A 26,037-nucleotide genomic window follows, 5' to 3' on the forward strand; every position below is an offset into this window, starting at 1 on the left:
ATGATGGGATCTGGCCAGTTTGCAAAAGGAACCGAGATATTATGCATATACAAGTTGTGTGCAAGTTTGATCAAAGTTCTTTGCAAAATGTTGTCTCTATAGTGTTTACAAGATAAAAATAGCAAATTCTGGCCCTTAAAGGAGCCATAACTCTGGAACCTGTGAACGGATCTAGCGAGTTTTCAAAAGGAACAGAGATATTATGTCTATACAAGTTGTGTGCAAGTTTGATTGTAGTTGATTGCAATATGTGATCTCTATCGTGTTCACAAGACAACAATAGCAAATTTTGGCCCTTTAAGGGACCATAACTCTGGAACCCATGATGGGATCTGGCCAGTTTGCGAAAGGAACCGAGATTGTGTGCATGTTTGATTAAAGTTAATCGCAAAATGCTGTCTCTATCATGTTCACAAGCCGAAAATGGCCAATTTTCGCCCTATGAGGGCCCATAACTCTGGAACCCATGATGGAATCTGGCCAGTTTTCGAAAGGAACCGAGATTTTATGCATATACAAGTTGTTTGCAAGTTTGATAAAAATACAAAATGTGGTCTCTATCGCGTTCACAAAAAAATTGTGGACAGACCGACGGACGGACGAAGGGCAATCACAAAAGCTCACCCTGACACTACGTGACAGGTGACGTAAAAAGCAAAGATTACCTGACAAAAATAGATCCAAATATGTTATCTTTTAATAAACATTTCGTTCGCGAGAAAGCGAAAGTTGTCAGTTTACACTCAATAACTTTTTGTATACGTCTTTGTTCTTCCTTGTAGAAATGGCATTACATAGCTGAAACATTTGTCCACTTGATGCACAATTTAAATAACCGCAATTATGTTGAAATAATATATTTCTAAAAAATATACTCACCTTGTATCTTGTTTACGTACTGATGTCAGCCATTTTTGTTTTAACTAACCTTTTGCTCTCACTTAAGATTTCAACGAACCCAAACACGTTCGACCCCCTGTATATATACATGTTTCCTATAGACCTATAGTTATAAATACATGTATCCTAGCGACTTACAGTTACATATTTATGTATGCTAAAGACTTACAGTTGTATTATATGTATTGTAAAGATTTACAGTTATATATACATGCAGTCTAGGTCACCTTCCTTGGCCAGTGAAGGAGCTGTACCCGACTTTAGCGGGCAAGCAAATCCGAGATAGAATATTCCAATAATTTTGGAAATCTTATGCTGGAAAAAAACTCATAGAAGATGATGGCCTCAGTTACGAAACAGTTTACATGTATATCTTGTAAAAATATAACCATTTTCTTATTGAAAAAGTGGTAGACCCAGCTCATAACTTGTGTGATATGTTATGTAGAATGTGGTGTCATTTATTTTGGCAACCACTTAATCGAGCAGCATAGATTATTTCTACTACTTTGATTAAATACGATCGGGCGCCTGAGATATAAGGTATCACCCTTTACCTACATTGTATACAGTAATTTGTATTTATTTTTGGAATTAAACGCCTTTTTAAGAATATATTATGTCTTGTTTTAAATCAGGTAACTTTCATTTGATTCAATGTGTTATATGTTTATACATGTTGTTTTTTTTCTTTAAAAGGTTGAAGACTTCTACATTGTCCCCTGCGTGCTGAAACAAAGTGTACCACCGAAGTTCCTTAGGTACAATTATGGGGATTGTAGATCTACCACGAAACTGTGTTTCACAACACCTTCTAGGATAATTCCGGTCCAAGTTTTCAACAAGTTGTTGGCGGAATGCGTTAAGAAATGGCCAGTTTCAAGGGAACGCGGAAAGTGCCTTATGTTTTGCGGATGCGCAGTTTTCGATGTGGCAGAGTTGCATAAACTGTATGTCTTCCTCAAGGACAATCTGATACAAACATGGATCAACAATTACAGTCATTTACACCCAGAGCATGACATAGATGTATGTCTAAATGTCAGAGGTTTTATCACAGACCGTTTACGTCAATTTGTCAGAGACAGTCGTGAGCTAGAAGTATATGTGGTTTGTCCAAAGGCGTCATACAACATAACAGATAGTATGTGGAAAGTAGATAGCTTGACACAAAAAGAAGAAGTTTTATGCGATGGGCATGGATGTCCACATCCGATACGGACATCAAAGCTACTGAAACACTGGGCTGCAAGGTCTACTGGTAAGGATTGCAATGACTTATTTCAGTAATATACTTACCTTTCTAAAGAGGGCTTGGCCAAAAAAGACCCCAGTTTAGATCTTCTATTTATTTTCCTAAGACTTTTTGATAATATTGTAGAAAATTTAACATAAATAAGGACAAATTGAAGAAATCCACCTCCTTTTATTTTATGATAAATACCCTGAAATTGAACAAGCAAATGATTAGGCCAATATCTTAGACCAGAATGTTACATGTTCGCTACCCGCTGTGTTGGGAAATGGATGCGCTATTCTTATCACTCACCGTCCGGCGTCCATCCGTCCGGCGTCCGGCGTCAATCCACACTTTCTTTTAAACAACATCTCCTCCTTAACCACCAAGCCAAATTTGATGAAACTTCAAAGAGATGACCCTTGGATGGTCTTCTTTAAAATTGTTCGAAGAATTGACTTCCATACGGAACTCTGGTTGCTATGGCAACCGAAAGGAAAGACTTCAAATATCTTCTCGTCCAAAACCACAAGTCTAGGGCTTTGATGTGTGGTATGTAGCATCATCTAGTGGGCCTCTTCTAAAACTGTTCAAATTATCCCCCTAGGGTCAAATATGGCCCCACCCCGAGGGTCACATGGTTAATATAGACTTATATAGGGGAAATATTTGAAACTCTTCTAATCCAAAACCATAAAGCCTAGGGCGATGATATTAAGTATATAGCATCATCTAGTGGGCCCCTACTAAGATTGTTCAAATTACCCTGGGGGTCAATTTGTTTCTATAGACTTATTTAGGAAAAAACTTTGAAAATGTTCTTGTCAAAAACAAAAGGTTCTAGGGCTTTGATATTTGGTATATAGCATCATAAAGTGGGCCTCTACCAAGATTTTTCAAATGATTTCCCTATGATGATATGTGAACTTTTAAAACTTTCTTGTCTGAATCCATAGGACCTAGGCTTTTGAAATTTGGTATGTAGTATTGCCTTGTGGTTTTCTACCAGAGTTGCTCAAATTATTACCCTGGGGCCCTGCCACGGGGTCCCTAGTTTTGGAAAAAAAAACTTTTAAAATCTTCTTGTCTAAAATTGCAAGATATACACTTTCGATACTAGGTATGTTGCATTGCCTAGTGATTCAAATTATGCCCCCGAGTTGAAAAGAGGCACTACCCAGGGAGTCCCAAGCTTTACTTAGACTTACATAGGAAAAACTTTTAAACTCTTCTCGCCTGAAACTGCAAGCCTATGCTTTTGATATTTGGTATGTTGCATTTACTAGTGGTCTAATACCAGAATTGTTCAAGTTATGCCACTGAGGTGAAAGAGGCCCTGTCCTGGGGCTTCCAAGTTTTACATAGAGTTAAATAGGAAAAACTTGTAAAATCTTCTCATCTAGAAGTCCAGTGCCTATGTCTTTGATATTTTGTATGTATCATTGCCTTGTTGATCTATGACAAGATTGTTCGAATTATGCCCCTGGGGTGAAAAGAGGCCCCGTCCAAGGTGTCACATGATATATGAGTTATATAGGAAAAATACTTCAATAATTATCAGATCATATTCCCTAGACCTATGAATTATATTTACCGGATGAGCCCAAGTGATAAGGTGTCGCCCAACTGTGACCTTGATCTACTGACCTACTTTCTTGTTTTTTAAGATACAGCCTTGAAATTTGGATGACATGTACAGTTTTGCACACCAATCTAAAAACTGACTTTCAGTGACCATGAATATGACCTTTTTACCTATTTTCTTGTTTTTTGAGCTTAAGCAAAGAAATTTGTTCAAACAAGCAATTTAACTCAGGTGAGCGATATATGGCCATCATGGCCCTCTTGTTTTATATACAAGCGGAGGACATAGAATGTCAGTAGTAATTTAAAATATGCCAGACCCGTTTGCATTTGTCTGACCTATAAACTATAAACGTAATAAATGTCATTTCAATACAACACCTTGCCTCTTCCTAGAATATTTTGTTGCATCGAAATGTATTTAAAACGAATATGTTGCATTGTAATTTTCCTTGCATTTAGCATTGGATTGAAACAATGTTTAGAGACATTCAGGTTCTTTAAGTACTTCCAGAACATACGAGGTTTTATTATTACAAACATGGTTATGTCACTAAATATATATTGTAAGCTTGCGGTGATTGTGTTTTCACCTTTCAGTTAAATTAACCGTTGTTCTGACTTCTTATTGTATAACAATAACATCTAATTAAAATGTGTTGCATGGAAAACACTTACTGATTCATAAGTTCTATATTAGTCTGGCTATCGACTAGATATTTTTTAAAACGATAATTCTGTTATATAGACTGATTTTCTTGGTTGCTTAAGTTAAAAGGGTGCAGTCAATAAAACCTCACTTGCTACTAAAACAGACACAGTTTGGCATGTCAACATCTTTTCAATTACAGCACCGATTCTCCGTGCTAACATTACCATTGATACAATAAAAAATCTTTGAGATACCAGTTTGACAAGTAAAGACTCACTTTTTGTGAAGAATGTTCTTAAAAAGTTATTCATTCAATGCAATCTTGTTAGTTGCTCAAAGTTATTCATTCAACGCAACCTTGTTAGTCGCTCAAATGAAATGCTTTGGAGCTCCAGTCAATTTACACTAATAATATGGATATATCTCTTATTTTTTTTAGCCCGCTCGCTTAGCTCAGTAGGGAGAGCGTTGGTCTACGGATCGCGGGGTTGCGAGTTCGATCCCCGGGCGGGGCGTATGTTCTCCTTGACGATTTGATAAAAGACATTGTGTCTGAAATCATTCGTCCTCCACCTCTGATAATTCATGTGGGGAAGTTGGCATTTACTTGCGGAGAACAGGTTTGTACTGGTACAGAATCCAGGAACACTGGTTAGGTTAACTGCCCGCCGTTACATGACTGAAATACTGTTGAAAAACGGCGTTAAACCCAAAACAAACAAACAAACTTAATCTTTTTATGCACCCGAAGGTGCGCATATTAAAATCGCACAGTCCGTGCGTCCGTGTAAATATTTGCCCGGGCTGTAAATCTGTCTTCCATAAGGGGATTTTGAAAAAACTTGGCATAAATGTTTATCATAGTTAGACGATGTGTTATGCGTAAGGCCCAGACTCCTAGCTCTAAGGTCAATGTCACACTTAGAGATTAAAGGTTAACATGGTCTGTTTCTTGCCCCTAATATTTCTGCCATCGATGAAGGGATTTTAAAATGATTTGGCATAACTGCTTGGGGGGCATTTGTCACTAATAGTGACAGCTCTTGTATACATATATTTTTCACCCATAACAAGCAGTATTAGGAAGCCTTAAAACTGTATATGTGTTTAAAGCATGTGTACAGACACACATATTTTCACCAAGTCAAGTGTAGTCCATTTATCATCCACGTTCGTAATTCCAAAAATCACCAAATTAAAACAATACATTACTATCTCGTTTTAACCAAGTTTTCAAAAATAACCTGGTTAGTAGATTGGCAAATATTGTTTGGATGGGTTGGCTTTTTTTTTATTCAGTGATGTTGGTTAGAAGTGACTAATTGCAATGAAACTTGGTATGAGGGTTTTTTGCACAGGGACAAATTTTGGGATTGCATTTAAGATCGCTTGCCTTGAGACAGTGTCAAGGGGACCATTTATTATGTCAGTGAAACCTGGTTTATAGGTAGCTTGCATGGAGACAAAGTTTGGAATTGCATATGAGGTTGATAGGTTCAATGTCAAAGTCACGATTACTAAAAATAGGAGAACGATGTCTTCTTATAACTTGAGTTCGGAAATGACATATGGCAGCGAAGCTTGGTTTGAAAGTAGTCTGCATGGAGAGATAGCTTAAGATTGCATAATTTGCATAATTGTTCACTTGGATCAAGGTCAATGTCAGCATTACTAATTATAGAAGAAATATCTGCTCAATATTTAGCCAGCAATTGGTCACAATTTCAAGTTATAAAAAAAAAAACTTTGTTTACAAAATTATGTCATATGTTCTGCCGATTGCTGCGTAATCAATGTGCCCCCACCCCGGAATATTTCGAAATAAGTTGCACACCATGACCATATTCTAAGAGCTATATCTGTATGATATCTTTAATAAATTTGTAACTTTGTCACTTTGGGAAAAACTAGGTTAATAGGTAAAATCATGGAAAAACTTTGTTAAAACATTAGAGACCACTTCTACGACTCTACGTCTTGATCGTCATAAATCTTTGTCTTAATGTTTGTCTGTTTGCAATCTAAGTCAAGTGCTAAAGTAAACTGCAGTCAAAAAACTATGTCACTTGGACAGATCATTGCAAAATTTGGTTATGGATCTATCTAATTTAAATAAAACATGGACAATATTTTTGTCAATATAAAGTTAAGGTCAAATTAGATACTAGGTTACCTGGTGTGAAAACTAGGTAGGTTGAGCGATACGGGGACTTCAGGGCCCCCTTTTTCCTGTGTAGGCATATATGATTTGTGTTAAGTTTGATATTCAATTATTTCTAACCCCCCCCCCACCCCCATTAGTTCAGTAGGGAGAACGCAGATCTACGGAACGCGGGGTCGTGAGTTCAATCCCTTGGTTGGGCGAATGAACTTAGTGACGATTTGATAAATGACATTGTGTCTGAAATCATTCCCTTCCCCCACATACACACACACACACCTCTCATTCATGTCGGAAAGTTGTTATTTGCTTGCGGAGAACAGTATAGAATCCAGGAAGTCTAGTTAGGTTAACTGCCCGCCGTTACATAACCGAAATATTGTTGAAAAACGGCGTTAAAAGCAAAACAAACACAACAAACAAACTCGATTAGCCCTGATTATTTATTGACTAGTTAGGCGCGTTTTATGCAGCGAGCAATCCCATTTTACCTATTGGGCAGTCACTTTTTTCAAATGAAACTCAGTTTCCATTTATTAAAAAGCAAACAAACCGTTAAATTTAGACAACATGATTCGACTTTAAAGTTCAAGATAACCATCATTCCACTTTAAAATTTAGCTTATAACAAGTGTGTTACACAAATTATTTTGATCTAAATCAATGCAGGATTTCTGTTCAGATTATATATAAGGGAAATAACTTAAAATACATGACTGTTTGACTGTTTTCTTATATTTTTTTGGCATTTGTTAACATTGTAATTAAAACAAATTATTACTCTGCCAGAACATACGTTGAATATATGGCACTTTGAGTTAAAAGCATATGAGTCTTATAAATTAATAATTTTTCTGTAATTGTTGCTCAGATTAATAATAAAAATAATAATAATGATAATAATAACAAATACCATACATTTACAACAGGATGATCTATAGTAAAACAACTATAGTCTGTCCCATCTAATTTTGGACCTCAACTTTGGACTGATATGGAGAAATGGAACGAGATCAAAGAACATAAAATATGGTTTTGTGAGTTAAAAAAGTCACCCTCAGGAATTTCATTGGTTTTCACTGGTTTTCCCGTGCAGCTGAATTTCATTTTCTCTATGGAAAATCGCAATTGTTTCTGGTCGCCATTGCCAGATATATGTATTCTCTATTTTGGAGATTTTCGGGAAATTTCACGTGTTATTCCTCGGGACGTTTCACACATAATTTCTACACTTAGCTATTTTTCCTCCCGTAAAAAACAAATCGGGTTTGAAATAGAGTTAACAATTAAGTAGAGCTATACAAACGGAATTTTGAAAAAATGTAAAAATGAAAATTAGAAAAAGAACTTACTTTGCACGAAAGAATCCTGTAATTAAGTATTCACTAGATCTACTGTAAATTCCTTTGATCATAATTCCATTTATCCTTAAATCCTTCCAATCGATGTCCAGTTCAGTGCAGAATTTTCAAGTCAGAAGTTTTAAACAGAAAATCCATCATCCGAAAATTGATCCAGTCAATCTGCAGCAGTGTTTCGAAGAATTCAGACAAATCACTGAACTATGCATTTGAAACTATATCTTTAATCTCGATATTTTTAAATGCAAAATCCTGGAAGAACCTGTACGATACAAAGTCGTCAAGTGCTTCAGCCTTCTAAAAATATAGTCTTCTACACATTCACAAGCTCGCTGTGACAAAATAACTTTTCAAACGCTAAATTCCAGTGATGTCATAGACAATATATGACGTCACTAAATATCTCGAGCGATCAAGTGCATAGGCGGCAAGATATGTGGGCTCTCTTACTCATATCTACCCCAACGACAATTAATTTAGTAAATATTGATGCCGAGTCCCGAATTTAAAGATGGTAATGTATATCAGCTGTCGACTGTGCAAGTCTCGGGGATAAAATTTAAGTCAAAGGCAGGAATGGTTCAGTTTGCTTTAAGTTTGAGCCCAGCCCTAAATCTGAGAAAAAAGTTAATGTGTTTCCTTTATTACATATCGATGCATCTACTGCTAATTTAAAATAATACATGTAAAAAGGGACTTTTCTATCACCTACAAAAACAAACAACCTTCACGTTACCGGCCACGGGAGGTGCGTTATATTTACAAATTTGAAATTTTGACTTCTTACCTGTAAAGTGTAGATGCTTATTAGATAGAATACCCGAAATTAATGAGGACTGCCAAAGATCATCAAAGGATATACGTTGGCTCGTATTCAATGTTTACACCGACTCACGTAATACAATTGAACAAATAAATGTTATACAGAAAATTCAAGAGTAATAGGAAATATAAGTAGATCTAGTTGTATCTCACAATACTTTGACTAGATCTGTTTGAAAAATATAAACATTTTTAGCTCGACTATACGAAGTATGGAGAGCTATCCTAACCGGCGTGGCGTCGGCGTCGGCATCCTTCCGCGTCCGCACAAGTTTATGTTAAAGTTTTGATGCACTTTCTCTTTATCTTTGTTGTAACTTGATGGATTTACTTCAAACTTAAAATAGTTGTTCCTCATCATCACCCACATGATATGACACAAGGAACATAACTCTGGCACCAATATTTCATGAATTATCCCCACTTTTTACTTAGAATTTCAGGTTAAAGTTTTGGTGCACTTTCACTTTATCTCAGTTATTACTAAATGGATTTGATTCAGACTTAAAATAGTTGTTCAACATCATCAGTCACATCATATGACAAAAGGGCCATAACTCTTGCACCAGTATTTCATGAATTGTCTCCCCTTTTTCCTTAGAATTTCAGGTTAAAGTTTTGCGGCACTTTCACTTTATCTCAGGTATAACTAAATGGATTGATTCAAATTGAAAGAAGTTGTTCTACATCATCTCCCACATCATATGAGACAATTTATTTTATTTTGTTAGATTTAACGTCGCACCGACACAGGATAGGTCATATGGCGACTTTCCAGCTTTAATGGTGGAGGAAGACCCCAGGTGACCCTCCGTGCAGTATTTCATCACGAGCGGGCACCTGGGTAGAACCACCGACCTTCCGTAAGCCAGCTGGATGGCTTCCTCGCATGAAGAATTCAACGCCCCGAGTGAGGCTTGAACCCACATCGATGAGGGGCAAGTGATTTGAAGTCAGCGACCTTAACCACTCGGCCACGGAGGCCCCTCATATGAGACAAGGTCCATAACACTGGTACCAACATTTAATGAATTGTCCCCCTTTTACTTAGAATTTCGGGTTGAAGTTTTGATGAAATTTCACTCTATCTCAGTTATTACTAAATGGATTTACTTCAGACTTAGAATAGTTGTTCAATATCATCACTCACATCATATGACACAAGGGCCATAACTCTTGCGACAGTATTTCTTGAATCTTCCCCCATTTTTACTTATAATTTCAGGTTAAAGTTTTGATGCATTTACACTATATCTCAGTTGTTGCTGAATGGATTTGATTCAAACTTTAAATAGTTGCTCCACCTTATCACCCAAATCATATGACACAGGGGTCCATAACTCTGGCACCAATTTGTCATGAATTATGCCCCCTTTTACTTAGAATTAAAGGTTTATTTTTATGCATTTTCATTATATCTCAGTTATTACAAAATGGCTTTGATTGAAGATTACACAAGGTGCATCACTCTTGCACCAGTATTTCATGAATTATGCCCACTTTTTATGCCCCCGAAGGGAGGCATATTAGTTTTCAACTGTCCATCCGTTCGTTCGTCACAACGTTAACTTTTTGCATGAAGGCACTTTACTCGCGAACCACTGCACCCAGGACCTTCATACTTCACATGCTGATAGTACTTATTGAATACACGACCCCTACTGACTTTGGGATCACCAGGTCAAAGGTCAAGGTCACAGGGGCCAATGTTAACTTTTTGCGTCCGTTCGTATTGAGTACACGACCTCTACTGACTTTGGGATCACCAGATCAAAGGTCAAGGTCACAGGGGCCAATGTTAACTTTTTGCATGAAGACACTTTACTCGCGAACCACTGCACCCAGGACCTTCAACCTTCACATGCTGATAGTACTTATTGTGTACACGACCCCTACTGACTTTGGGGTCACCAAGTCAAAGATCAAGGTCGCAGGGGCGAATGTTAACTTTTTACATGAAGGCACTTTACTCGCGAACCACTGCACCCAGGACCTTCAACCTTCACATGCTGATAGTACTTATTGAGTACACGACCCCTATTGACTTTGGGGTCACCAGGTCAAAGGTCAAGGTCACCAGGTCAAAGGTCAAGTCGCTGCGGGGGCATTTATCACCATTAGTGACAGCTCTTGTTGCTTAGAATTATACTTATTTAATGTTTTGATACACTTGATCCTTATCTCTCTTATTACTTAATTCTTTTGACACAGACTCAAGCTATTATACAATATCTTCATCCACATTGAAGTCATTAAACACTCCAGTGACACCTCCAGCTTCAACAAATATGCCCAGTTTCACTATCCAGCATCGAAATAGTCGAGCGCGGTGTCTCCTGTGACAGCTCTTGTTCAGATGTACAAATCAATTAAAACTTTAGTTTCGAAGATTATTGAAATTTTATCAAATATTTTTAACGGCACGTGGAGTCGCATTAACGATGTCTTAGAAAATAAAGCGACAGTGATCTTTATATGCCTTTAAATTAGATTCTTAACAGTTTTGGAGTGTATGTCAATTGGTCACCGTTAAGGGGGCTTCTCGGTCATATGGTTGAGGCTGCCTACTTCGAATCACTTGCCCATAAAGGCCGGTGGCTCGAAACATCCCTAAGTGTGTAGCATTCTTTCATGATAGGAAGCCATCCAACTGGCTTTCGGAAGGTCTGTAAATCCATTAGGTTCTCGTCCGGGGTGAAATAATGCCCGATGGGAAACCTAGGATCTTATTTCGCCATCAAAAGCTGGAGAGTCGTAATTATGACCTAAATTGTGTCGTTGTGACGTAAAACCAAGCGTAAAAGCAACAATACGAAAACCAACACATGTATCGCTGCTAAAAGCATTTGGTCAATATTAGTTCTAAAGTTTTATGAGATTCCGTATGATATATACAACTGAAATTGATTTGGCATGTGACTATACCTCAGCATATACTTACATGACCGCAGTGATATTGTGTTTTTATTTTTCATTAGTTACAAGTTGTGGAAAATGATGCCGTCATTTTTGCCAGAGTATATATTTGTAATGAAATGGGTAGATGTATTAATAAGCTAGTTATACACAGAACGGTAAAAGTTCCTGCAACTACGAAATTTTCGACTGAGTATCTATATAAAGTTTGAATGACTACAAATTATTTTAACGGAAACACTGTTTTTTAGTTTAACGTGTTTTTTGGTGGAATTTTCAAAATAGCTATGTACTTCCCTCGTTTGTAATAGAAGTAAATGTTTCGTATACGTACTTTTTAGCGAGGGAAAAAAGCATGTGTGTTAATATCATCGAAAATGAAAGAAACTGACGAGCTTGAACATGCTTCTTTTATCTAGCTGAAGAACAAAATACCCCTTCAAAAGGTCAGTTATTATTTCGTCTATAGATCTACCATGCCTATCAATAGCACAGAAGTGTCCTAATATGCCGCCATTCTACTTTGAATTTCACTGAAATAAAAACGCGAGGATGGAATTGATAAAATAGATATTATGTTATTATAAAGAATAAAGGCAATTATTAATTTGTTTAACGCAGTCCCTTATATAGGCCTTTATCTCAAATCAAAATATGTATACTTAAATCATTAATTGCATTGAGGAATAATGTTTTACCTAGATCGAACGATCACTAAAAATAGTGAGCACATAGGTAACAGAAAGCACGAATCAGTACACAAACGTGTATTCATGCTTAAAACAACTTTTTAACAGACTATTATCATCCGAACCTTTGATACAGTTGTGAACAACAGTAGCCCATAATGGAAATGAGTTAAATGTGTTAAATATCAGACGTCGCGAACTGTGAGCAAACCCCCAGATGACGTTTGCATGGACGCCGCCATCTTGGAATGGACGTCACGTCATTTTACAACGCAAGTCTATGGAAAAAACATAAAATCTTCATTTTTAACTTCATTTTACATTTTGTTTTCAAAAAAAAAAAAATGAAAATGGTGCCTAGAGATATTAACCTTCTGGTATTAACGATTCTATTTTGACAATCGTATGTACAGTATAAATAAATTATCGGTGGTCCAAAATTAGGTGGGACAGACTATAGGTCATTATACCAAACAACAGAAAGGAAAACTTGTAAACACCATAGAGACAACATTGTCTAACGGATATACTAGTACATGAAACGTGGTGATATTTTTTTATTCATGAAATCTATGTCAAATATTCAAAATTAAATTATGCCCTACAAAATGTGATTTTTAGTAATTATGATCTTTTATGTCTTCTACGTGTGGACATGTTCCAGTTTGATTATGGTGCTTGATTTGTCCAATTTTATGACGTTTTAAGCCACTTCCTTAATGTAAAGGGCTTATTTTCACAAAACCTTACAGGCATGATCATTGCTATGTCTAAAAATGTTCATTATTGGCAAGTTCTGCTTCAGTGATTTTCAACAGATATGTTTTTTGATGTGTCATATATTTTACACTGTTTTCATAATGTGTTTTATACAGTTAGAGTGAATTTCACATAAGGTCACAAGTTGTGCATGTTATCGTCATGATCTTGATCTGTCAAATTCTTTGATCTGTGCTGTTTCTCCTATAACACTGGTTGAAATTCCAACAAACTTAACAGGAGTTACCACTGTCAGGCATTGTTATGCATAATGGTGGTATGTTATAGACATACGTGTTTCTTGAAACAGTAATAGTTTTTATGCCTATATAAGAAACAGTGAGATCAATGTATCCAGACTGGCTGCCATATTATTATATGTTAAGTATTCACTTGATCATGTCTTTTTTTAATTGAGACCTCTGTGACCGAGTAGTTAAGGTCTCTGATTTCAAATCACTTGCCCCTCGTCAATGTTGGTCCGAGCCTCACTTAGGGCGTTGAATTCTTTATGTGAGAAAACCCTCAAGCTAGCTTACGGAATGTCAGTGGTTCTTCCCAGGTGCCCGCCCGTGATGAAATAATGCACAGAGGGGCACCTGGGGTCTTCCTCTACCATCAAAGCTGGAAAGTCGCCATATGACCTATAATTGTGGCGGTGCGACGTTAAACCCAACCAACAAAACAAAGAACCTTTTTGTAATGGTAGTCCTCCCAATTTTCGTTATTCTCTGCCAGATCTTACGTGTCGTCACGCTCTTTTAATGTGAAGTGTTGCCAGATGTTGCTTTCTCCTTTTAAACACACAGAAGCTGCATTTTCTATACTAACTACTTGAGTCCTGGTAGCCGAGCTCTTGATCGGAGTTTCAAATTAGACCTAGATTTCATCAGTTCCCCTACCAAAGTTGTTCAAATGCGGGCACATAGCCCCTTTTAGAGACCACTGTAGCTAGAAATAGAAATACTTTTAAACTACCTCTTTTCATGAAGCACTAGGTGGATTTTTATCAAGCTTGATGATTGACTTCATTGTGTAATCTCCTGCCGATTTCGTCTGACGAGGGACGCTTGTGCCAGTAGCTAAAAAATAGAGCTACCTTCAAATGACTTCTTCTCATGAATTTCACTCTTACTTGGTTTGTAGCATCACAGTAAAGTCCTCTCCAGATTTAATTCAAGTAGTGGTGCTTGACCCTTTTAGGCGCCGAAAGAGCTAAAAATGAAAGAAAACACCTTTAAATGACATGTTCTTATGAAACTCTAGGTAGATCTTTATCAAACTTGGTCTGTATATATATTGCAGGGTCCTCTTCCAAATTGTTTAAATGATTCTGCTTAGTCCCTTTAAGAATCACCAGAGCTATAAATAGAAGGAAAATTAAATAACTGCTTGTCTTGAGGTTTATTCAAACGGTAACAAATGTTTGGGCCGTTACAGCAAAATACAGATAAAAACTTTAAATAACGTTTAATTTAACGAAGTTCTAAAATGTTCATCAAACTTGGTCAGAAGCAAGGTCAAAGGATCAAGGTCCTCTTCAGATGAGTGGTCTTTTTTGGAATAATTTTGTGCTTAGTTGATGTGAATTTCGGAACACAAAACTATGCATGTAGCCCAAATACTTAAGCCTGTACCTAAAAAAATATGAAAGTAGGTCATTAGGTCACAGCCAATGTCAAAGTTTATTTCGGTACACAATCCTATGTATGTGGTACAAATTTGAAGGCTGTAGCTACAGAAATATGAAAGTAGGTCACTAGGTCAAGATCAAGGTCAACTCATGTCAAAGCTCATCTAGCCACTCAAAACTATACATGTGGTCCAAATTTGAATGTTGTAGGTTATAGACAAAAATTCCCTATATAAGTCTTTATAAATCATGTGACACCTTGAGATTGACCTAGTGACCTAATTCCACATTTCTCAAGCGGCAGGCTTTAAATTTGAACCACATGCATAGTTTTGTGTTTTGAATTGAAATTCGACCTTGTTTTTTACCTAGTACCTATTTACACATTTCTTAAGCTACAATCTTTATATTTAAAGCACATGCAAAGTTTGGTGTACTGAAATGAACTTTGACCTTGAAATTGATCTAGTGACCTTCTTTCACATTTCTCAAGCTACAGCTTTCAAATTTGGACCACATGCATGGACCACATGCATAGTTTTGTGTTTTGAATTGAAATTCGACCTTGTTTTTTACCTAGTACCTATTTACACATTTCTTAAGCTACAATCTTCATATTTAAAGCACATGCAAAGTTTGGTATACTGAAATGAACTTTGACCTTGAAATTGATCTAGTGACCTACTTTCACATTTCTAAAACTACAGCTTTCAAATTTGGACCACATGCACAGTTTTTGTGTACCGAAATGAACTTTCACCTTTATTTTGACCTTGAGCAAGTCTTGAAATTTTGAACATTCAAAAATGACTCAATGGTGGACGCCAAGATCTCTGTGTGATCTCTTGTTACTTAGAAAATGGTATTCATTAGTTACGTTTTTTAAGGTCCAATTTTGTTGAATATTATAACTTTTGAAGCTTTGAAATTCTGTTCACTTGGTTTTTGATCATTAGGTAAGTAAGTGGATTAAGAACTATAACACTGTCTTGCATTTTGAACGAATTATTGTCCATTTAACTTAACGTAAAAACTTGGTCTTTGTTGATTAGATACTCCAGAACTACTCTAGCTTTGAAACTTTTCAACTTTCTGTATCATCAGTGGACGTGTAAGTCTGTATAGAACTATAACTCTTATAGGCAAGTGATGACACATGCAGGCGGTACTTTTATTATCTTACTTTAGCACAAGAGTCCTCGCGTGAGCTTTTGTATTCATTCACTGTCAGTCGCCCATTCGTCGTCAACACATTTCTTCGAATGGCATCACGTCTGAAACCGTTGGTGGAAATTGATCGAGGTTAGCCTGGAATTTCCTTGAGTCATTGTCTAAACTTATTTCAGCAGTTCCACTGGGTTGCACTTTAAAGCAGCCAGAGCCACCTCCTTCCTAAAACACTGGCTAGATTTGGAAGTCACATCACAGTGTATGTCCCTCTGGGACGATTGTTAAAATTATTCTGATTCGCCAAGGGGCGTGGTCATTTTTCACAATATGTGTATAGAGAAAACCCTGGAAATCTTGCAGTCAGAAACTGCTGATGAATTCTAAAATAAGTTTAATAAATTTAAACTTTGGTGACCCTTAACGAAGATTGTTGAATTTGTTCTCATTTGACAAAAACAATTTGCCACTGAAATGCCTGGTCACTTTACCTATAATGTATATATACATACTCACCACATTTTAAAATAATTCTACATAATTCATCCTTTAACACTCTGTTACGAATTATTATGTTCCGTTAGAAAACTCCGCCGCCAGAGTTAAAAATGGAAACAATCATACAGCGTCTCTTAAATCACTGAACCTATTTCCACAGAAATTTTCTAAATGCTGAAACTCTCAAGTTTTCCCTGTTTCTGGTTCTATAGAAACTCATCTATGGATCTGTAGGTCAGTTTTCAATTTTGGCCCGGTCTTAATGTATCTTGGTCAGTATCTTACTCTCAGTAAAATCGAGGATGAGTTTGTTACTTGTTATTACTGAGTCATCTTGGATAAGAAACTAGGTCACTAGGTCAGTTTAAAGGAAAACCTTGATAACACACTAGAGGCCTTATTTTATACATAATCTTAATGAATCTTCGTCGGAATGTTTGTCTTTTTGACACATGGGTCAAGTTTAAAACTTGGTTTCCTGTGATCTGGAACAAGGTCTCTAGGCCAAATCATAGAAAAACTTTTAACATTCTAGAGGCATCATCCATTACTTGTCTTCATAAAATTTTGCCAGAATGTTTTTCTCTATGAAATTTAGGTCAAGTTCAAAACTGAGTTATCTGAGAATTGAAACTAGGACACACTGTAGACCACATTTTCTACTTGATTTTTGTGATACTTGGTCAGAATGATTGCCAGTATTAAATCTAGGATGAATTTGTAACTGGTCACTTTGGTGAAAAACTATTTCACTTGATCAGATCATTGAAATAAAACTTGGTAAATGATCTGCCTGATGTACATAAAACGCGGTCAGAATATTTGTCTCTTGAAATCTGCTTTAAAGTTGCAGAAATATTTCTTCAGTGGCCTATACCAAGTTTGTTAAAATTAGTTTAATTAGTTTTCCGAAAACTTGGCCACCTGAGATGTGTCACTTACAGTATTTCCTATTTAAATATAGTGGATATTTAAAAATTAAGAAAACATAAAAGAAATTTCATATATATGTTCCACGTGTGACCCTCTGCCACAATTGTTCGCTTAGGGCCATCACGACTCTCTTGTTATAAGGGTATAACTCAACCTTATCGATACATTAGTTTATTATTATTGCTGCACTTGATCAGCTATTGAATTTATTTTGATATTTACGCATTAATGCATCAGTACTTCATTTCAGAACAAAACAAAGACTTGGAAGTCGTGCCGACTGAAAAACAGCTAAGCAGGATGGCACAACGAATTGGCAAAGAATGTCGTGCTCTAGGCCGCGAGCTGGGTTTAACCCGTGCAGAACTAGATCATATAGATATGGATGAGATGAATCGAACACCAGTAGACAAGATTGCAGCTATGCTTGGTCAGTGGTTGAAAAGGAAAGCAGATAGTGCTACATTTGCAGAATTGAAACGAGCAATGATACAGATTGGCATGGAATGGGAACATGTTTTTGCATGTCTTTAAAACAATCATGACACTGAATTTGCAAGTACAGTCAAACCTGTTTATAAAGACCACTCCTGGGAGAGCCAAAATGTGGTCTTTATTGGGAGGTGGTCTTTATTCACAGGTTAAAATACACTGTAAATGTAAATGGGAAACAAAACATGTGGTCTTTAGAGCCAGGTTGTCTCTGTTCAGAGGTGGTCTTTAACACTGGTTGGACTGTAAATCAAATTAATCGATTTTAAAGATAAAGTAAATGGCTGAAAAATGACTGCATAACTGGGAATTCACAATTTGTACATGTACTTATGGACTCCTACATAAAGCATACTTGACACATGACAATTCCACTTGTCAAGTTTATCATTGTATGAATAAAAAACTTTTTCATGAAAAACCTTGAAACATCATCTGTTTACTCTCACAATCGTTTCTGCAAAATACGGTTTAAGGACGACGGGTATTTGGGAAGTTAATGGGAAAATTAAAGACACCGAAATACAAATTTCGAAGTGAGATTAAGTGCAGTCTTTCACTAAACTAATGTATTAAATGACATGTGACGGTTTGTTGTGAGGGGTATATCGGCGTTTTACCGCTGACAGCTTTATAACCATTCATGGATTTATTTATGTTTCAGCTTGCGACTGCTTTACATATTTAGGTCCAGCGAAACTTTATACCATTGTCAGCGTCAGTCTAAACATTGCAGTTTTAAGGACTCTCTTGGACAAACTGTATACATTTGCATTACTGGCACAAAGGAAATTTGGCACAAAGGTTTCTCACATATTCATATATAATCCAATCAAACTTTGGTTTATAACATTGTAGCAAAGAAATTGTCTATTACTTAGTGGTATTGTGACGGCATAAAACACTTTCATTGACAGCTCTACTTTATGTTTTGTTTCAATCTGAGCAGAACTTACAGTTTATTATTTTAAAGGCATTTGTTTTTCAAATTTTTCGCACTTGAAATATTCATTTATTCACCCTCCCAACACGAGTTTAAAAGATAAATTTACATAGATCTATTTTCGACAATTTAACAGCAATTCACATTTGAATGCACTTAATAAACAAATGTCCGACTCTTTTACTTCTTTATGACTGAAAATCTAGCAGGTATACCAATAAGGCTCATGTGTGACTGAATTTTATATGAAACAAAGAACATTTTTGTTGGTATAAACTTTCAAATAGAGATTTAACTCTATGACGTATGTGTATTGGATATTTTGTTGTTTCTTTAATAAATCTAAAACATAAAATGCGAAAAGTGAAAATTGTCATAAAACAATGCTTAAATACGATTGACCCCTTTAATTTATAAATGACCTTTGAAACAAGAGTTTTGTTTTGCTGTTAATTAGAAAAGACTACGTCTAAAATGTGATGTTCTTGTTATGGAAATTAAATCTTAACAAAATTGTGCAGTAATAAGTTTTCTGAAGTGTTTGGGTGGGGATTACACAGTTCCGTAAAAATACATTACATAATATTGAAATCGGAAATAAAAAGGACAAGTATTGGAGACAACCCCATTCACCATTGTGTAATGGTATATTATTTTTGTTTATTATCTCCTTGCCATTCAAGATGTTATCATTTCATAAATATTTAAAAGCATTCGCCAAATTCTTAAATGTTTACGTCTTTCCTCAACGTTTCCCGTTAACTATAACTATTGTAACTATATGTAAGTGGTCTCTACATCTAAGGAGCATTGATTTCAGGCAATTCTTTATGTTCAAGACATTGTGACCTTTTTATCTCAGATACTATTTTTCCTTGCCTTGGAAAATTTCTGTCTCCAGGAGACTTGTCATTATGTTTCTACCAATACATTTTATATCAAATCTCAGCGTTTATGGTCCAGCAAAAGAAACACGTTTACTTGACCATATAATTGAGACAGCATTTGGAAAGTATCACGGAGTAGAATTTATATTTTAAGTTTGTAAAATCAACAGAGTGGAATGTAAAGGGACTTTATCTCTGATTTGTAGTTTTATATCAGAACAGTTGCTATTTGACAGCTGCTGACGTAAAAATGTAATTATTATGATTAGAGAAACTTTGTATAAGTAATTATGTAATTAAATACATCGTTCGTCTTGTAAGAATAATTGATTATGATTTTTTTAAATAGTGATGTAATATCTGTTTGTTTTGTATAAATAGAGTTCATGAATTTTGTAAATATTGATGTAACACTTGTTTGTCTTGTAGAAATAACTGATTTAGATTTTTGCGAATATAGATGTAATATCTGTTTGTTTTGTAGAAATGTTGATTCTGATTTTTGTAAATACTGATCTCATACCTGTTGTCTTATAGAAATAGTGATTATAATTTTTGTAAATATTGATGAAATATTTGTTTGCTACCTTGAAGTACAATGTACCAGAGGTGTTCAACTGTCAGTTGAACAAAATGCAAACATACATTTATTTTATTGATATTTATTATCATCGTAAGACAATTTCGATTTCAGATTCTTTATAGTTATAACTCATTCTACAATTCTTAGGCTGGCTATGACTGCATTTGCACAGTTTCTCCCATTTGTCGTTAAGATTAATTTTGTCATTTAAAGGTCTAAAAGAAGATCCTGTAAAAGCATAGAATGCAGTCAAGCAAAAAAGTAGAAGACTCGGTTCGATTGAGTCTATTCTTGAGAGGTAATGGAAAGTGCGACACATATTAAATATTCAGGAAACAGACGTCACAAGGTTATATAGTGCGCTTCTGCAGACGTCTCTTCAGGCCAAATGTCTGTTTAGATGCATGTCTTGGTGGATAACATATTAAGTCAAGTATTCCTGAAATGGACAAGACGCCTTCTTGCCCACAAATTGTCAAAATAATGATGTCCTTCTGCAAATTAATTTTTAAACATATCATTAATTGCTATAGTCATAATTAATTTTACATACCCCGAGTGGTAAATGTTGTGGGCTTGCCCCTCAACGCTGTTGATTAGAAACTATGGTTGGTGTGTAAAATTATTCCAGCTGAGAAAGCCATACTGCTGACGTAGGGAACGTTGGTCGGTCGGCCGTTCTATCAAAGTGCCCCGCAGATATGGCAGTGAAGAAATCATTGCAGTCTTCACGTACATGCCTCTCAGAGAATAAATTTCATAGTGCTGAATTGTAAGTTCTGATTATATCTGAGATGATATAATATTCATTTACCGTGCAGTGGAAATGATTGTTGCTTGTTAAGCATTGTTAATGATTTTAGAATGTTTATACACATGTTTATTGATGTTTGCTTTCTGTGTAGCAGTATTGAGTATGATATGTCTGTGTGGGAACAAACCTACTTTGAAATGATACAAGACAGTAACATGTGTAATATGTAAATACTGTGTATTTGAATCTATTTACATCTGCGGTGTACTGCCCATTAATCGATTTTGATTATAACTGGGAAGCGCTTGTATGGGACAGACTGTTAAAAGATGAGCAAGTTCAACTGCAATTACTAAGATTAAATAGATTAGATGGTTACAGTTGCCAGCCTCTCAATGAACAGAAACAAACTGGGGCTGGACTGTATACGTAGGGGAAGACCATTCCAGGAACGAATGAATTGTTCTTGGAAGGAGTTGGAATGGTATTACTTATCAGACAGAGGGATCAAGTAATTATGATTCTTTGTACACATGATAAGGGAATGTTTGATGCGGCATTGTTTAAGGAATTGCCAGTTGAAATCTTTAAGCATTCGGGTGACACTGCCTGTTTGACTATAGGTGTTGCATACTTATCGAGCTGTGTGCAGCACAGATTGTTGTACTCGTTCAATTTTGCAAGTGAGGCATTTTTCCCAAGGGTGTTTTTGTCGTTTTCAGGGATGTTTTGGCCGTAGAATAAACTTCCTTAAAACGCTAGTGTTTTTTTGTGCGTGTATACATTTCCACCAGTACACTTGGGCACGATTATGAAAACACATTTAACACATATTTCATTCGTGTTTGATACTACCAATATAATATCAGTTTTTATGGGTATCTTTGACTTTGTCAAATTACAATTGTGATTTCATAACCAATTATAACTGAGCATAATCGACTAACGAAAGTGCCAAAATGCTTACTTACAGTCTGATGTCCATAATTATGTGGAAGGAATTGCCAGTTCTGCATTTAAAGATTACAAACTATCTATGCTTACTTTGATTTAATATAATGCAATACCTTCTATTTCCTTAAATAAAAGGTTTACAGTATTTGCTGAAATTTGATGTATCACACAATTTACTTGTTTTACAGCACAGAGTTATATGTATAATTACATTTGACACTGATCACTTTATTTGAATGTGGGCTGTTCAATCGTTATCGTAGCCTACCTCATGTATGTTAATCCCTCTACGTTTATAGTACATTTATCTATTTAATTCATACTATATAAATACTTTATGTATACCCCTTGTGTGATACTGAATATCTGAGCATGGAGCTTTCATGCATTCGGGCTATGCCAGGGTATATATAGAGCAATATTTTTCATTTTAGTTTGCTAGTTTACAGACACTCGCAAGGTAAATTTTACCTTTTGTCACAGCTTAACTTCTGGATATAATTAAGGGATATTTTATTTTTTTCAATCTGTGGAACACTAAAACTTTCTCGATTATTTTGGCAATGTTTTTGTTTTTACGTTATAGGTTTTGCCAGCTCTATACATATATTGTTAGTTGCATAAGGTCTATACTTTTGATATATTACTGTGATTTGGTACTGCAATTAATAAAAGCTGATTGAACCCGGTTTATCCTTTTTTGTACTTCTATCCAAGTATGCAGTAGTTCATAACAGAGAACCTGGGAAATAACAGGATTTGATTTAGTGTTGACTTAATTATCTGTTGAAGTCCTGTTACAACTGTATCCTGGTATCCAGCTTGGCTTGAAAACAATCAGTAAAAGGAATCACCACAAAATGTCTGCTGTTCACTTCATTTCTGATCAATAACTGGAAAACCATTTGACTGAGAATCTTCGAACTAAATAGCGTGACTGGGCTTATGGAGAAGAAGACCCCTATTGTTTTCGGGCTATTCCATGAATGTTTAAGGTCGCAGGGGCCTGAACACAGAAAACCATTTCCGGGTAATAACTTGAGAACCACTTGACACAGAATGTTGGAACTGTAAAGATGGTTGATCATGCAAACTAGATAACCCCTACTGGATTTGGGGTCACTCTAATAAGTCAAGTTCACATGGATCTGAACATGGAAAGCCATTTCCGATTAATAACTTGAGAACTACTTGACCCAGAACAATGCATCTTCATAGGTTGATTAGACATGCAGAGCAGATGAACCCTATTGATTTTGGAGTCACACTATCAACGGTCAAGGTCACAGGGGCCTTAACATGGAACCACATTTCCAGTCAGTCACTTGAGAACCACTTGACCAAGAATGTTGAAACTCCATAGGATGATTGGACATGCAGAGTAGATGACCCCTATTGATTTTGGGGTTACACTATCAAAGGTCAAGGTCACAGGGGCCTGAACATGGAACCACATTTCCAGTCAGTCACTTAAGAACCACTTGACCAAGAATGTTGAAACTTCATAGGATGATTAGACATGCATAGTAGATTACCTATATTGATTTTAGGGTCACTCTATTACAGGTCAAAGTCGCAGCTAACAGAACATGGAAATTCATTTTCAGTCAGTTATTAAAGAACAACTTGACCCAGAATATTGAAACTTCATAGGGTGATAGAACTTACAGAGGAGATGACTCCTATTGTTTGGGGTCACTCTATTAAAAGTCAAGGTCGAAGCGGGCAGAACTTGGAAATTCATTTCCAGTAAATGACTTAAGAACCATTTACCCAAGAACCTTCAAATTGCTTAGGGTGATAGGACCTACAGAGTAGATGACCCCTCTTATTTTTGGGTGTCACTCTATCAATGGTCAAGGTCACAGGGGGCTAGATATAGAAAACACTTTTCAATCAATACCTTGAGAACCACTTGACCCAGAATGTTGAAATTTAATAGGATGATTGGACATAGAGCGTAGATGAACCCTATTGATTTTAAGGTCACACTTTGAAAGGTCAAGGTTACAGGGGCCTGAACTTCGAAAACGATTTCCAATTTATTATTTGAGAACTACTAGGCCCAGAAGGTTGAAACTTATTGGGATGATTGGACATGTTAAGTAGATGATCCCTACTGCAGCCAACCATCAGTGTCTCTTTAATTTTTGCACCTGTCCCATTTTGACTTCTTGTCTACACGACTATGCATTGGGGATGGGGGAGGGTGGCGCATACGCTTTTAGAGAAAAGCATCGGCTAGTACTTAAATAATTTCAACTAATAAACACAATACATGAAAACAAGATAAAGATTAGAACAGTATAGTAACTGAAACACATAATAAGTGTTTTTCTTGAAAATTTGCACTTTCTACTTTCTATTGTTCTCCATATTTTCCCAGTATTTCCATGCTGCAACTGATAAATGGCGTTTATATTAAGATTTATGAATATCATATAGCAAAATATATTTGTTCATGTGTCTTTTTTAATTTTCAAGTTTTGCTTCGATAAGGGTTATAGCTACAAATGCCAAGATTGGTCTCCCCTTTAACAGATAGATTATCACCCTCACGAGCTCTTAAAACGACTTAATATGCGCGTTCCTTAGCCAGGGGTAAACGAAGTTTGGTCAGATAATGGGTAACTATAATGAAATGGTGTCAACGTAACCAAACAACGCTGACAGTCATGCGCATTACACGAACATTTAATGGCGTTGATGAATAATAATTATGTGCGTGTGTTTCATGTTAAAACATCAGCAAAATCCATCGGATTCCATTTACAGCAACCAATCCCTGGCATTCTGCAAATGTTTTTACACGTAAAAAATGTTTTATCCCTACAATAATACTTGATCATTGGTGTATGCATGCACAAGTATGATGAGATATATTCATGATTACAATTTAAATGTTTTATACATTTACCATTTGACAATAGCTTGCCAAGCGTGTTTACTTGCACGACTTACCTATTTGGTCACGAGGGAGTAGCCGGAGTTCAAATGCAGGTGTTAATAATCACAGAAGACACGTCATTGCTACTTAATGATTTATTTAACACAATCGCAGTTACCAGTAGCTGACGTCAACCGGATACAAAAATAAATAATTTCAAACACTAAGTAAGTTAGAGTTTACTAATTTGCATTTACAAAACTTAATCAGCCTCGCGGATGCGCCCCTCGTAACTGATTAAACTTTGTAAATACACATTAATAAACACTAACCAACACAAGCGCTATTCAAAGTTTTGTCGCCGTTCAGAACAATATAATGCTCAGTAATAACATTAGAATGTTCAATAAAATGGATAAATGTCAAGCTCACCCTAATTTACTAATAAAAAGTCACAAAAATGCCCTTTTTTTAGAATATACAAGTAGGAATAATATCCTGTCATTTCTTAAAAAACAATTCTGATTTTGTTTGGTATTTGACAAGACGATTGGTAAAAAAGGCGAAAAGAAATAGACGCTGGGATCAAGCTCATGTAATCGGTAATGAAAAATAGATTACCCCTGTAATCCTTTGTCATTTAATATATTGTATAACGTAACTAACAAGTATAAGAACCAAAAGCACTACTTCTAATTGTATCTAAAACAATATAAAAAAATGTAGATTATGTATTTTGAAGTAATGTTAGATGGTTGCTATAGATAACACAGTTCTTAATTTACGAATATTATATGTACGCGGTTACAAGTTAATGAAAAGATGTAATATCTGTAATATTAGTAACACACGTTCAACTTAATGGATCATTTACAAACTGAGATAGATTTTAAAGATATGCAGAAATTATCATTATGTCATTTAGATAAAATGTAAAACATATTTATATCATGTATCTTTATGAAACAATTCTGCAATTTTAAATTATATGTATATAGCGCTGAAGTTTCATTTACAGTGCAACCTCTACAGAGAGGCCCTCTCTGCAGCAAAAACCTCTCCACAACAGCATCATTAAAAATTTCCATAGCTGAAATTAACTATCAATTTAACCTCTATAGAGCAACAACCTCCCAACAGAGGTCAATATCTGCGTCTCCCAAAGGGTGTTGCTCTACAGAGGTTGCACTGTACTAAACATAATTCCGTTGATTGGCCCGAAAAC

The 26,037-nt window shown here is 35.9% G+C and overlaps 1 protein-coding gene across 1 annotated transcript in view; it reads left to right on the top strand.

The window, feature by feature from the left end:
• LOC128559584 (uncharacterized) overlaps positions 1–22,616 on the top strand; it is a 175,054-nt gene extending 152,438 nt beyond the window's left edge. Inside the window, exons 14-15 of the mRNA XM_053551712.1 lie at positions 1,600–2,161; positions 17,563–22,616. Coding sequence (XP_053407687.1) covers positions 1,600–2,161; positions 17,563–17,846 — 846 coding nt within the window. The 3' untranslated portion in view covers positions 17,847–22,616. The remainder of the gene's footprint in view (positions 1–1,599; positions 2,162–17,562) is intronic.
• The last annotated feature ends 3,421 nt before the right edge of the window (positions 22,617–26,037 follow it).

This window comes from Mercenaria mercenaria, chromosome 9 (assembly GCF_021730395.1).
Source record: "Mercenaria mercenaria strain notata chromosome 9, MADL_Memer_1, whole genome shotgun sequence".
Classification (NCBI taxonomy): Eukaryota; Metazoa; Mollusca; class Bivalvia; order Venerida; family Veneridae; genus Mercenaria; species Mercenaria mercenaria.